Source organism: Hippocampus bargibanti, linkage group LG12 (assembly GCF_051943395.1).
Source record: "Hippocampus bargibanti isolate YZ-2025 linkage group LG12, ASM5194339v1, whole genome shotgun sequence".
Lineage (NCBI taxonomy): Eukaryota > Metazoa > Chordata > Actinopteri > Syngnathiformes > Syngnathidae > Hippocampus > Hippocampus bargibanti.
In genome coordinates this window covers 4,825,944-4,840,578 of record NC_142745.1, presented here as the reverse complement: position 1 = coordinate 4,840,578, position 14,635 = coordinate 4,825,944, and the positions used below count along the sequence as shown (strand labels likewise).

The window sequence follows — 14,635 nt, the reverse complement described above, 5'->3', positions numbered from 1 at the left end:
GCAATGAACAAGTTTTTTTTTTTTTTTCCTAACGAATACGACATGGACGTTTATACCCCGAGGCCACTCTTTGAAAGGAAAACGTGGATAGGGAAGTGAATTGGCAAATACGTTTAATGATTAGCCCACTCATTAGAAACCGCAAATGAGTACAAGCTTGGAGTCAGTGTATGCAGTTCACCACTGGGCCGCTAGATGTCACTAAGGGCATAACCACAGTGACATTTTGATGGATGAGCAGACAAGACAGAGATACAGAATGTCGAATATTTTCACTTAATCCAAGCGCAAAAGTCAAAATGAGGATAACGATGATAATCATTTTTAACGCAGCACTTCAGAGTGAACTCGGACAAAATCAAGTATTGCCACGTTAGGAAAGATCATCTTGAATGCAACTCCATCCTGTAACTTCAATGTTAACATGTGCTGAAGGAAGAGTTATGTCAAATTTGTCGTACAGTACATATGATTCGACAAGATTATAAAAAAAGACCAAGATAAAAAAATGTATGATTATATTGTCCTTCAAGTAGCGGTAAATGGAGTTTTTTTTTTTTTAACACAAAAACATTCAAGATCAAATCAACCCCCACCGCCAAAACATCTGTTCTTGATGTCAAATAATCCCTTAACGGTAGAAATTTCTAAGACGTTTTTAAGACTGAGGTGTCGTTATGAAAAGGTTGAGTACACAATTAAATGTCAATGCTGGAGGCCAAACGGAGGCAAAGTGACGAATTTGATGGGATGTCCTGTTGACTCAGCTCATTCCCATCCAGACGTAGAGTTTGTAACTTGGAGAAGTTGCTAACATCCACAATGCGGCAGAAACTCCCCAATGTGAACTCTGTAAAAAAATCCAGTAACTGTTTAGTTTGCCGTCTTATTTTCTTTCATTTGTGCCATATGAACTCTTCTGCGAGTGCAAGAAAAAAAACGTTTTTGGGAAAAGCCTGCTGCTTTTTACCTTTGATGCGATTGGCTTGGAGGTAGAGATGTTGCAGAGTGGAGCTGACCAGCGGGATTCTCTCCAGGTGATTGAAGCTCAGGTCCAGCTCCACCAGGCGCGTCGCATTAAAGATGTTGGTCGGCAGGCCCTTGTCTGTGAGCTTATTGTGGGACACCCGAAGATATTGCAGCTGTGTCAAAGTGGCCAAGAAGCCCTCAGGCAGAGAAGCAATGTCGTTGGAGTCCAAGTAGAGTTGGTGCAATCGTTCGGGGAGAGACTCTGGCACCTGGGGGAGGGGGGGGGGGGGGTACTTGAAATAGACACCGGATCTTATTTTGTCCGTAAAATGTCATCCGCCGCTCACCTTTGACAACTTGTTGCTGCTGGCGTCCAACAGTGTGAGGGATGTCAGGGACTTTAGCGATGCCCCCACGTTGATGATAGCGTTGTCATGGAGATGCAAGATTGTGAGGTTATCCATTCCATCTAGGTCTGAAGGTGTTACCTGGGCGACAGGTATATGAGATCTTCTATTGATGAAGTAATTATGACCTCAAAATATGATGGAAAAATGCTGCGTGTGTTGCTAAAGGTGTTTCCGTGATGTCCAAGCAACGGTCTCGAGCAATAGAAGAGGTTGAAAAACGTGACAGCGTGAGTGAAGCGACTATCGCAGAGAAAGCACGTCAAATTCACTCAGATATCGTCAAAAGGCAACCTGGAAGTTTGTCATCTCATGATGATTTCAAGGCTAGCCACGGATGGTTCGAGCGTCGTACAGGGATTCACAGTGCAATTCGTCATGGTGAGGCAGACAGTTCTGACGATAAAGTTACCGAAGCTTACAAGGGATCATTCCTCAAGATCAGGGGTCTCAAACCCGCGGCCCGGGGGCCATATGCGGCCCCCGAAAGAGTATTTTGCGACCCGCCTTGATGTGCAAGATTAATGTTAGTGCGGCCCGCATGATTGATATGAATGAAACTTGTGTGGGGAGCTGAACAAGTAGGCAAGATAAACAATGTTTAGGACAGTTCATGTTCAATATTTTCTTTATGTTAAGAAAGTTAAAGGTTAAAGAACTGTGAATACAGACATTTGAAACGTTATTAAAATAATTACTTTTCCTGTGTTTTTTTTCTGTCGTCGGTATCTGCCTTATGATCATTATAATTATTTTATTTATTTATTACTGGTTAATTTATTTTTTATTCATTTTTCTATTTATTCATTTAATTGATTTTTTGTGTGTGTTAAAAATAAAGATTTTGAGAGATTCATTACACAGGAAGAAAAGTCCGTCCCTGGGCATAAGCCTATGAAAGATATGCTAACCCTCCTTCCTACAGTCCTTATGGAATGTGACTCTCCCTCCCACCCCCTCCCACTCCATTCCATCAAGCCATCAACGACCATCACAAAGGTAAACAAAACGATTTTATTATACAATACAGTTTCTTTATTTATTTGATTACAATACCATAGCACATTTATTATACCTAAAATAAGGTATATTTTGTGGTTTTAAGGCTTATTTAGTAAAAAATTATGTTTTATGGGGACCTGGGAACGGATTATTCTCTTTTTATTGGTTTCCTATGGGAAAATAATGTTTGGAAGACACACTTTTTGCCTTACACACACTTTTTGGGAACCAATTAAGTTCGTAAGCCAAGGTATCACTGCATATGTAAAGAACGTCTGCCAATGTTGTCCCCCCAGCCCCCCAAATCTGGCCCCCTTTGCAAAAACGTTGGACACCCCCGAGTTCAGAGAACTAAAACACATGAAACTGATTGAAATTAGATGATTCCCAAAATTAATGAGTCAATAATTTTTATGATTTTTTTAAAATTCAGATTTGGTTACATTTTAAGTGGACCTACTTCATAATTCGCATTTTCGCAACAAGTTGTTTGATGGGTCCAACTGGGATTTCAAATATGTTTGTTTTATACAGTAAAGTCTCGTTATATCGATATTCAAGGGAGTTCGAAAAAATATCGATATAACCGGGACTATCGATATATCCGACCCTGTTTGCATGTAATGTTCTTCGTGCGTGCACAGAAATAGTATCGATATAACCGGGACTATCGATATATCCAATATCGATATAACGAGACTTTACTGTATTTCCTTAGTTTCGGTTTTGTACTAAACATATTGTAAACTTGCAATCCGTTTCCTCACACCATGTCAGTAAAACCAGGCTTTTGCGATATAAATACTTCCCACTTTTTGCACGTTTCCAGCAATTATCGTCAAACATGTGTGTCTCGTAAAAACATAATTAAAATAAATAGATAAATACAAATAAAAAGCAGAATGTCATGATCTGAGCCTCACAAAGCGAGTTAGTTACCTTTTCAATGTTGTTGTGGTTGATCCTCAAGTCACGAAGGGTCCGAGGGAGGTTACGAGGGATGCTGGTCAAATTGTTGTGTTGTAAATAAAAACGCTCCAGTTTTTCCAACCTTGAAAAGGCCTAAAAACAACACGGTCAACTCCGTCTCAATGTCCACTTTGCTTTTCTTTGTAAATTTAAAAATGTACTGTAACTACAATTAATCATGTGACTATTTCACCTTTTTTTCTTAATACAGCAAAATTGAAAGATACGCATTAAAATAAGCTCTGTAACAAAACAGTCATATTATTTGTTTGTTTTTTGTTTTTGTTTTTTTTTACTGCAAGATACCACCGTGAGAGTGGGTGCCTTTCCAGCAGCTCCTGTATTATTTTTTTTCTACTTCTTTCTTTCCTTTCCTCTTCCTTTCATAACTTTGCTGCTGTGAAATGTACATTTCTCTACTGCGAGATGAGTAAAGGTACATCCAATCCAAAGGTAATATAACATTTCAATGGGTTTTTGTTTTTGGGGAAGAAAAATTACTGAATTTTCTGGTGTATAAGGCCCAGCCCCAGTCAATGGTGTATTTTCAAACTTTTTCCACATATAAGGCGCACCTTCGACAAATGAAAAAAGTGTTTGAAACATTTTCTAAATATAATATATACATATAGAAACGTTTTTCAACTACAGTGAGACCTCAACTTACAAACACCTTATCTTACAAACTTTTCATTCTACAAACTTCAAATTTTTGAAAATTAAACCTTATAATAAGCACTAGTTTCATAATACACACCCACCACGACTGGCGGAGTGATCTTCGTTACCAACAGTCCTTATGGAAGGTGACTCTCCTTCCATAAGCCATCAACGGCCATCAAAAAGGTAAATAAAACTATATTTTACAGCACGGTTTATTTCTTTAATTACAGTCCTCATGTAATGCGCCTCTCTTTCCAAACAGCAATTCCCTTTGACCTCCAACGCCATTCCATCAAGCCATAAATAATGTAAATAAAGTGACTTTATGATACAATGCAGTGTATTTCTTTCATTACAATACAATAGCACATTTATTATACATAGAATAAGGTATGTTGTGTGTAGTTTTAAGGCTTATTTATTTCAAAAGTATATTTTATGGAAACCCAGGAAGTGATTATTCCCATTTTAATGGTTTACAATGGGAATTTTTTTTTGGGGAGATACACACTTTTCGCCTTACACACTCTGTCTGTGAACCAATTAAGTTCGTAAGTTGAGGTCTCACTGTATAAGGCACACCACATTATATTATAAGGTGCTACAGTACAGGGCGAAAATGGAGTCGGTGGCTGCTGACAGTAGTTGCGAGACCTGTTGTGGCTCAATATTACTTCACATGTAAGGCGCACCTGCGTATAAGGCACATGGTCATCTTTTGAAGAAAATCAAGACTTTGTAGTTCGCCTTATACACTGGAAAATATGGTAATTGTTTGAGTTATTCTCGTAAATTTTGTTCATTACCTTCTCACCGATGCCATCCGACGTGAGCCGGTTGCGGTGCATCATAAACCACACCAGATTTGTCGCATTAACCAAAGCCGAGTCGGATATGGCGGAGATGGCGTTGTTTTGGAGGTACAAGTACTTCATCCGGGAGGGGACGTTGGGCATGACGGTCAAGCCCCGCGCGTCACAATACATGGCGATGGAAAAGGTCGGAGGACAGTCGCACTCAGGGGGACACTCGCCTCCTGCTGTGTCCGTCTGGATAGCGCTCCGGCGGCTGTACAGCCAGGCGAAAGGATCTTGCGCATGGGAGGGACAGAGTGGAAGCAGGGCAGACAAGAGGATGATCGTCGCACGCATGGCGCCACTTGGACAAAAATCCTCCTTAACCTGAACGGTGATAGAAATCAGCATGTTTCAAGAATAAAAATCTGCTGGAAGCCTTTCCATGCTCTTATAAGTGAGCTGCAAATGCGCACTGACGTTGAATAAACATTCAAATACAAAAAGTGCAGGCGTATGCATAGTTTTGGAATGGAATTGCCTGCAGGCAGCAACATTCTTACAGGTCTTAATCCACAGGGAAGTCAACAAGTTTAATAAGAAGAAAAACAATGCCAGAGAGAGAGAAATAGAAACCGGGTTAGAATGCAGCCTTTGTTGGTCGACTTCAAAAGTGGTCCAACATTTTCAATGAAGCCTCCATAAATCAACTTTGAAGAGCAAACAATCACACTTGTATCTGATCAGAAATGCACTTACTTGCAGAGATCCTATTAGGCCTCATATCGTTCCGATTGCCCTAAAACATACTTTGACCGACACATTCATGCCAAAGCCACACACGATGACAGTGTTATACTTTACCCGTTTTGCGATATAGGCCCTTCCCTGTGTCTGAGTGGTCCCAAGACTGGAGGGCACTGGCACCCACCAACAACAACAACAAAAAGAGATGTGAAGGTCTCCGCCCCCTTTTCCTCAGTCACTGCACTGGTTGCTTCCACTCGACAATCCTCCCACCCAAACCCCCTTTTTGACACAGACAATCCCCAATCAATCAATCAATCAATCAATCAATCAATCAATCAATCAATCAATCAATCAATCAATCAATCTTGCTACCGACCCACCCATCTACCTACCTCACTACCGACCTGCTCTATCTATCTATCTATCTATCTATCTATCTATCTATCTATCTATCTATCTATCTATCTATCTATCTATCTATCTATCTATCTATCTATCTATCTATCTATCTATCTATCTATCTATCTATCTATCCATCCCAGTGATACAGCGTCAATGCATATAGGGACTTGTCGCGGCTTGGAGTTGAAGCAGATTTACGCGGGACAGGAGATGCGAGACAGTCTCTTTTCGTCAATGGATTCTACAGCTTCGTGTTTACTTTGTTCACTTAGCTTGTAGCAGACGTGCACATTTCACCAAGACGACTGATCCACTGGTGAAAAGGACGCTTTGATCTATCTTCTTTCATATAGAACTGCTTTATGCAACACAGAGGGCACAGCAAGTGCTTAAGAATGAATGACTCTATGTGTCTTTTGTGTTGTATAACATTATTGGTTATTTATTTTTTTGTTATTTTGACTTCAAGATGGCGTCGCGAGACTGGCTGCCTTGACAGCAGCTCCTGTATTTTGTTTTTCTACTTCTTTTCCTTCCCTTTTCATTTCATCACTTTGCTGCTGTGAAATGTAAACGTCTCCAGTGTGAGACTAATAAAGGCTAATCTAATCTAACCACGTGCTATGAGCCAGTGATTTGCAATCGACACAGAACCGAGATTTCATATATGTTGCCTAACTTCCTTCTGTGAGCAATTGTAACGGTTAAGTGAATGCACGTTTGGTCTTGCCCACATGTTGGCTGTCTGGACTTAATGCGGGTCACTTCCTGCCTCTCTAATAACATCTGACTTAAATGTCCACTCTCTTTTCATCCTTTTGTCAAAAGAATGTTACTTTTGCTGTCACCATTATGCTGAATCTCAAACTGTAATAAAAAAAAAATACACAAAAGCAAATGAAATAGCTGTTAATTTATTCAACATGTTTACACTGGAAAGTCTGACCGTGCATTTTAAAGCTGGAGTTTGGAACGTATCTTTACTTCCTTGGCTCGCCTGGTTTGTTTATTGCTCAATGCTTTGCTTGTTTTCTTTCCACTGCAGGTACACACAGTTAGTTGCCGCGATTTACAACATTTTTATTTTTCTTGTTTCTTTTAAGAGTCCCCGTATGTATGTATGTATGTATGTATGTTGTAGATTTCAAAAGAAACACTGCCCCCTTACTGTGAATGCTGAGAAGTGCTCATGACAAGAGGGCGAGAGTTGACTGGTTAAAAAAAAAAACAGAGGGGCATTGGGTGGTATAAAACAATGTAAAATATGATTATTCTGAAAATTTGTAGACGGCAAAGGTAATATTGTCTCACTATGCCAACATTGCTTGTTATATATTTTTGAATTAAAAAGGTTCTATGAGAGGACTTAATTGAAGATCGATAAACTCATCTGCCCTTGACTCGGATGACATAAAACGTGCCTCTTTCCATTTATCACACACAATGAATAAAATATTACACAATGTACTTTGATTAAAACCATTATGTAATGTTGCATGCAAGGTGTTTCGTTAATGTTGCAATCAGTCAGTAAATAAAAATAAACATGACTGCACAATTTCTGAGCGTATTGTTCGACCTGGCGTGAAATTTGCAAAGCACTTGCTTTGAAAATGACCCACTTCACTATTAGAGTAAGGCTATTAAATTTGACCTTTTAAAATGCCAATCAGGACCCACACACGTTAATACGAAACAACCCGAAATTGCAAGCAAACAAACACAGCAGCCCATCATACTTAAAGGACAACCGACATCTTCGGACAAGTTGTGTCAATAATTTGTAAAATGGCTTCAAATGACTTCTACTGAGCGTATTTTACAAAAATTTCACCGCATATAGCTATATTTTACGTTTAAGACTCGCACTGAATATTCAGGAAGTCTTGTTTTTGAGTTGGTGACGAGTCCGTACGTGACGTCACTGAAGGAACGCCCCTGACCGAAAAAAAAAAAAAAAAACATATTGTAGCAGTCCTTCCATCACGTCAATGTATTTTGCTGTACTTGTTTGGTCTGAAAACCTCGTGTTGCACCAAAAAGCCGCCAGAAGAGGGCGACCAAGCTCCATGGAAGAATTTATCAGCCTGTGGAAACGGGCTGATTAATTCCTCACAAGAGCTTGGATGCCATTTTCTGGCTCTTTTTGGATGATATATTTCCCCCCAAAGTTGCCTCAAAATGGCATGGAATAAATTCTTTAATTGATTGCAAACATGTATGCTTTCCTCTTCAGAACTGTTTGAACCATATTCATAACTGGATGTGTAACAAGATAGCATATTCTCATAATCTGAAGCCATTGTTTTGATTCTCCAGCAATGCAAGACGTCTTGGCGTGACGGCACGAACTGGGGGCGGGGCTTTCTGAAAATGATATCGGTTGTCCTTTAAAGTTCCATTCAAAATTTCCTCACGCTTTCAAATTTCTTGTTGTTGTAGTTCATGTGTGTTTTGTCAAATCGGACCCTTTTCAGATTCTCACATGGGATGCGGGGGTGTGCTGGAGCTTCTCCCAGCCTACTTCAGGAACTGGTTGCCAGCCAGTTGAAGGTAACCCATCGACAAACAACCACACTGACACACGAGGACAACTTAGATGCATTAATTAACCTACCATGCGTGTTTTTGGAGTGTGGGAGGAAACTGGAATACCCGGAGAAAACCCACGCAAGGCTATCTCTATCGCCCCCTTTCTTTCTCTGTGATTGTGATTATTCTCAGCTGCCACATCAGTGCCGCCTTGACATTTAACAAATGTTCAACGTAACTGAGCATGTGATTTATGATTTATGATGTGACAGGAGGGTGCGACCTTGTAATAGTATTTCCTTTCCTTCTGTTCTCCAACTTTTTCGCCACAATCTCCCTTCGTTTTGGGAGAAAAGCCTGGAATCATTTTGCTCTCCTCTGTGATGTGGGAAAGCAGGCCCGCCCACACACATGCACACACACAAACACAAAATGGTCTCTTTGGATCCCCAGGTACTCTGCGGAAGGCCCAAAGGCAACACATTTGCACGTCTACACCCCTCCCCCACCCTCTCCCCAACACACACACACACACACACACACATGCTAAAGTATCGCTGAAACGCACACACATGTTTTTGCACATGGCCATGTGCATTCCCATGTTACAAGCGACATGTTTACACCAAATGTTACTGCCTAGTTAGTAAGCGGAGAGCATGGAGGAAGTCTGGGATGGCGCGCTCGTGTTTGGGGAACAGGAATGCCTCAGAGAGAGCAAGTAAACATAGCGTGAACATTCTCACTCTTTGACGAACAAGCTAAACACTTCAGTGACCCCCGTAGGATGCCGAGTGCTTCATTTGGGAAATTCATCAACATGGCTTCTGAACCCAAAGGTAAATTTATGGTCTTCTTCCATCTGTACTCTACAGTGAAAGTGCGCAATGAAAACGTGCCAATCGAAACGGTGTCTGCTTACATTTGCCAGAGTGTCACGAATCGGGAATGACTCAACAACGCTTTCCTCTTTGCTTGAATTTTGGCTCGCACTCTGCTTTTACATTGTGGGAGTGTCACTTGCACAACTTGACGCAACGCACGTGCTTATGCGGACAAACCTCTTGATGATGCAAACCCCTCTGACGTTTTGTTTTGAAAAGTGTACCTGAGAGAGGGTCTCCCTGCATTTCCGTGTAAATGCTGCGTTAGAAATGGAAGTTAAAGCTTTCATTCATGAAATGAACACTATTGGAGATCATTTCACTTTAGCTCTCTGTTCATCAATTTGATTCAATTTTAATATGTTGATGAAGTGAGGCATATTTTAGAACACAGGTGTCAAAGTCAAGGCCTGGGGGCCAGATCTGGCCCACCACATCATTTTATTTGGCCCGCAAAAGCCAATCAAATTTAGACAATTCCATGATGCTTGCTAAAGTCGGGACCAACATTTCAAATTGTCATATGAAAACCAAAATAAAAGTCATTATTTTTTTTACTTCAAATTTGAAAACTAGTTATTCATAAATTTGTTGTGTTTTCCCCAAATGTTTAATTGCCCTCGAGAGGAAACCGTAATTACAATGTGGCCCATGGCAAAATAGGAGTCTTACACCTTTGTTTTGGAATATTTTGTAAAACTCCAATGAGACCTCTGCACAACACACTGAAATCCTGTTTGTGTCATGCTTTAAATAACGGCAACAATGCAAAATGATCTGTAGGAGGGACACCCATATAACAAACTTGTAATCGGAATTGCGATGCTTGACTTCCCATGTAGGCTTACACCGATGCCAGAAAGCCTGCATGGGTGCGCTGTCCTGTTTACCGGTGCTCTCGTGTATTTTTGCGGTGGCTTCGACAACCACTCTGGCTGACATGGACTATGGCGGCGTTCCCCTTTGGATCGACCGCTTTCTGGGCGAGCCCAGTGTCCTGAGCCTGCGGGGCCGCTTAGACGCAGCTTGGTATCGAGCCACCAACCCTCAGGCGTGCCCGCAACAGTGTGACTGCCCCATTCAGTGGCCCACAGCCCTATATTGTGACCACAGAAGCCTGGCAGATCTCCCGGAGCTTGTCCCGGCCCGAACGCAGTATCTGTTTCTGCAGGTGGGGAAAATCCTTGCAAAGGGTCATCTTTTTTTTCCGATTTTCGTACCTCATATTACTATTCCTTCCTCTACAGAGAAACAACATCTCCTCCCTCACCCCCTCGTTTCTGGCAAACATCACTGGACTCCACTGGCTCATTCTGGACCACAACCTTTTGAAAAACGACCAACTGGACCAGGGTATCCTAAGAAACCAGAGCCAACTGGTTTATCTTTTCGCCAACCACAACCAGCTGAGCTCAGTGCCCCGTAGTCTGCCAGATGGTCTGCAGCAGCTCCGACTGGCCCATAACCAAATCAGCAGTATTGGGTCCGATGCTCTCCGGAACCTGAAGCACTTGACCCTGCTGCTTCTGCAGGGAAACCTTTTGAAAACCGTCAAAGAAAGGGAACTCCAAGGTAGTAGCCTCTTCCTCATTCTGTTGATTGTATTTTGGTTCGCTTCAGACAAAGCTTTCAAATAAGGCAGTGAAATAAAACATGGCTGAGCATGTCAAAAATGTTTTTCAGGTCTCCTTAATCTGAAGTTGTTGGACCTCAGCGAAAATGCCTTCTCGTCAGTCCCAAGACATTTATCGACCTCATTGCAACAACTCTACTTATCCAACAACTCCCTACTGGGACTCGATGAGGACAGTTTCCGGAGGCTCATCCACCTCAAGTACCTTCGTTTGAGTCACTGTTTCCTGAAAAGTGGCAACGTTCACCCACAGGCCTTCAACCTCTCGACCTTGGTGGAATTGGATTTGTCCTACAACAAATTGACAAGCATCCCCACGGTGCCCACCACCCTGCAGCACTTCTATCTGGAAGCTAACGAGATACAAGGTGAGGTGTATGCACTTGCACGTACAAAATAATGCTTCGTTTATATACTTTTCTCTATTTATTCTAATGAAGAAAGGGAAGAGGGCGGAAATGTACGAAGAAGGTGAAAGTAGCTTAGCAAAAGAAAAGGGACTTTGGTTTGAAAACATCTGTGGTAGTTTTACACTCAAGGGGGAATTGTGCCAGATGAGCGAGAAGCACACGCTGTTCTACTTTCCCTTCTCCGCTTTCCTCTTCCTCAATCTGCTCTCCGTCATTCTGGAGTGGCTGCAAATTGGATTTCAAGTACAGTACCGGGCGATCACACAAGGAAAGCTTTTGTCGCTAAAGTCATTTTGGTCTGAAAGACTGAGGTGTGCAAAGTATGGGTTTGGGTTTAAACCAAGCAGGCACGCTGACAAAAATGCTTCCATGATGACTCCTTAGTGGTTTGCTAAGGCCATCGTCGGTCGATCCAAAACTACCGGTCCGACGCCGAGCGACACGCTCTGACTGAAAGCCCTGCGGCTTTCATTGTCTCCGTTTTAACCACAGCACCTGTGAGGTGTAGTCAAAAACCCAGACTGGGTGAGAGGAAATGTTGTCCGAGTTCTTCTTAGGAAACCAACGGCTCTGTCATGATGTCACATTGCAGTTGATCATTTCAGAACGTGTTCACTTTAGAGTTCAACGTGACAAGTTTCTGCAGAGAAGTTGGACCTCTGACCTATTCCAGGCTGAAGACCCTGCGACTGGATGGCAACAAAGTATCCTACCGGCATCTCCCCTCTGACTGGGTCTCCTGTCTGAGAGTGATTCAAAGTATTTACATTTGAGTGTGAATAATAGAAAAGGAAATAAACTCCTTGGTTTAGTCCTTAAACTGGCTTTGAAGCGTGTTATTTTAGCTTCCTGTCTGACACCAGAGGTGACATGCTGTCTTAAGTCTGTCTTGTGGTATAACAGACATCTCCAGATTGGTACAGTTACATTTTTTTGTCATGGATCGTGCCCATCCCCATTATCATATTTTCCCCTTCAACATATATTTGAAACATTTTATGGACCGCAGTTACTACTGTGGACATCTTGTGTTAGCAGGTCAAATCAAGTCAACTTTATTGTGAAATATGCTCTATGTCAGGGGTGTCCAAACTTTTGCAAAGCAGGCCAAATTCGGTGTGTTAAAAATGTAGGGGGGGAATCCTTGGTGGACGTTCTTTACATATAACAGCAATTCATTAAAATAAATCGCTTCACATTGAATTCTTTAGAGATAGTCACTGTCACTGCAAATGAGGCAGATACAGTTATGGATTTCAGTAGTCCAATTTCTATCCATCCTTGAATCTCCTTTTATCAGGTTACAGGTTATTATTATTGGTGAGGGAATCAAACCCCATTAATATTTTCAGTAAGTTCAGTAAGTATCAAAGCATTTCTGATGATGTGATTATGTATCTTATAATCATAATAACCAGCATCACGTCTATGTCTTACCGCTAAAAGTCACATCCGTATTTTCCAGGTGACACCATGTCCTCTAAAAGCATCGCGAAGTGCTTGTGATGGTCTGAGCAGACAGGCGCGGTCTGTTCCAAGTTCCGCATGAAGTACTTAGTCTAATTCTACACTGGATTTATCCTCTTGATTATATGACACCAAAGGATGTTGACGGAAACTCAACCACTGCTTAAAAAAAAACGTTTGGAGGAGTTGCATGACTGGTGTAGGACCATTAAAAGTGTATACTGTCTGTTCCACTAAAACAAAGAAACAAATGAGAGCATTTAGCTGTTAATAAGTGCACTTCAGAGGAGCTGGGAGGTGGTCCAGCTTTTGACTCACATGGTTATTTTTCCCCCTCCCTCTCTCTGTTTATGACGTTTATGCGTTATATCAGTAACCTGGAATGATCAGCTGACACAGTACAAATCCCTGGCTCCACCTTTTAGTAAGTGATGGCTCGCGCTGTTAAATCCATCAGACACTTTACTCGGATAATAAAATATAAAGGGGTGGTGGTAATGGTGTGACTCTTAAGATCAGTACAAAAAGACGATAAAATGTTTTCCTTCCGAAGTCTCTCCCTCAAAGACTCACTGTCATGGCAACGACATAGTCGGACTTTTAAAAACATATTACTTTCGATAGCGGCAGTCCAAATAACCAGCGAGCAGGAAAGCTCCTGTGGTGTCAGAACAACAGCGAAAAAACGATTGGTCGCTCAGGATCCTCGTGGCTAACACGTCCCACTCAGCTTCGACTTCACCAAAAACCAAGCAAGACAAAGCTCTTTTGTCCACAAGCAGTTAAATTAACACTGTTAATGTTTCCAGATGCTTCTTATTTGCTCCTGGATATTGTTCTAGAAAACTGGGGCACATTTGAGCAAACTAAGCAACTTTCAATACCGTCGTGGTTAAGTTTGATCGCAATTGTTACTCCGACTGAGCAAAAGGGACACAGAGTAATTGGCCACGCCCACAAAAAATGGCCTTAAAAACTTTAGTGAATGAGTATTTTGTTTAGTAGTTGAATCACGCAAAATTTTCAAATGTCTACGATATGCCCAAGAAGAAAAAAAAAATCAAACACACACGGCTGCAGGAACACACCTACGACCCCACCCCAAATGTTTTCCATTTTAGGTAACTTTTCACGTTTGTCTACATTTAACTTGTGATTATGGATTCCAAATGCACTAAGTTGATATTTGTTCACAGTTTGCTATTCCTGTGCAACACATTATTTTCACCTTATATAACGTTAAAAGTTAAAACAGATGGCAAGTCGGGAGACTAGTCGAACATTAGCAAGTGAGTGTTGACTTTTGTTTTCTCCCCTGGAAGAAAGATTTTCTTGACATTCCTTCTCAAATCACCAGTTAATACTGGACTGTTTATTTGTGTGTGTGTGTGTGTGTGTGTGTGTGTGTGTGTGTGTGTGTGTGTGTGTGTGTGTGTGTGTGTGTGTGTGTGTGTGTGTGTGTGTGTGTGTGTGTGTGTGTGTGTGTGTGTGTGTGTGTGCGCGCGTTATCTTCTGGTCATAAAATCAAATAGCTATTTTTCTCCCAATGAATTGTACAGTTGTTGAATATTTGAATCAACAGATTGAAAGATTCAGCTTCTACTGCACAGGTGTCAAAGTCAAGGCTCGGGTGCCAAATCTGGCCCACCATATTCTTTTATTCGGCCCGCGAAAGCAAATCAAGTATGTCAAGTGTCATGATGCTAACTAAAGTCTGAACCAAAATTTCAAATTGTCATATGTAAACCACAAT

At 41.4% G+C, this 14,635-nt stretch overlaps 2 protein-coding genes across 8 annotated transcripts in view; one reads left to right on the top strand and one right to left on the bottom strand.

Annotated features, from left to right (window-relative positions):
- Window positions 1-96: 96 nt before the first annotated feature.
- Window positions 97-14,635, bottom strand: part of fmoda (fibromodulin a) — a 37,119-nt gene continuing 22,580 nt past the window's right edge. Inside the window, exons 1-6 of one of the 6 annotated variants that reach the window (XM_089010072.1) lie at window positions 13,260-13,389; window positions 4,817-5,191; window positions 3,318-3,440; window positions 1,317-1,457; window positions 971-1,238; window positions 97-850 (exon numbers count right to left, since the gene is read on the bottom strand). In XM_089010072.1, coding sequence (XP_088866198.1) covers window positions 699-850; window positions 971-1,238; window positions 1,317-1,457; window positions 3,318-3,440; window positions 4,817-5,161 — 1,029 coding nt within the window. In that variant the 5' untranslated portion in view covers window positions 5,162-5,191; window positions 13,260-13,389 and the 3' untranslated portion in view covers window positions 97-698. Of the gene's footprint in view, window positions 851-970; window positions 1,239-1,316; window positions 1,458-3,317; window positions 3,441-4,816; window positions 5,192-5,563; window positions 5,727-9,410; window positions 9,456-12,852; window positions 13,127-13,259; window positions 13,390-14,635 lie in introns of those variants that run through there. The other 5 variants (XM_089010071.1, XM_089010073.1, XM_089010069.1 and 2 more) reach the window with 5 other exon arrangements.
- On the top strand, window positions 9,052-12,222 carry LOC148890077 (lumican). Of its 2 annotated transcripts, none has more exons than XM_089010066.1 (5): window positions 9,052-9,327; window positions 10,215-10,543; window positions 10,620-10,944; window positions 11,056-11,373; window positions 12,037-12,222. In XM_089010066.1, the coding sequence occupies exons 1-5, from the start codon at window positions 9,276-9,278 to the stop codon at window positions 12,186-12,188; spliced, it is 1,176 nt and encodes a 391-aa protein (XP_088866192.1). In that variant the 5' UTR covers window positions 9,052-9,275; the 3' UTR covers window positions 12,189-12,222. The 2 variants fall into 2 exon arrangements, with proteins under 2 accessions (XP_088866192.1, XP_088866193.1); XM_089010067.1 differs by having other exon boundaries at window positions 12,021-12,222.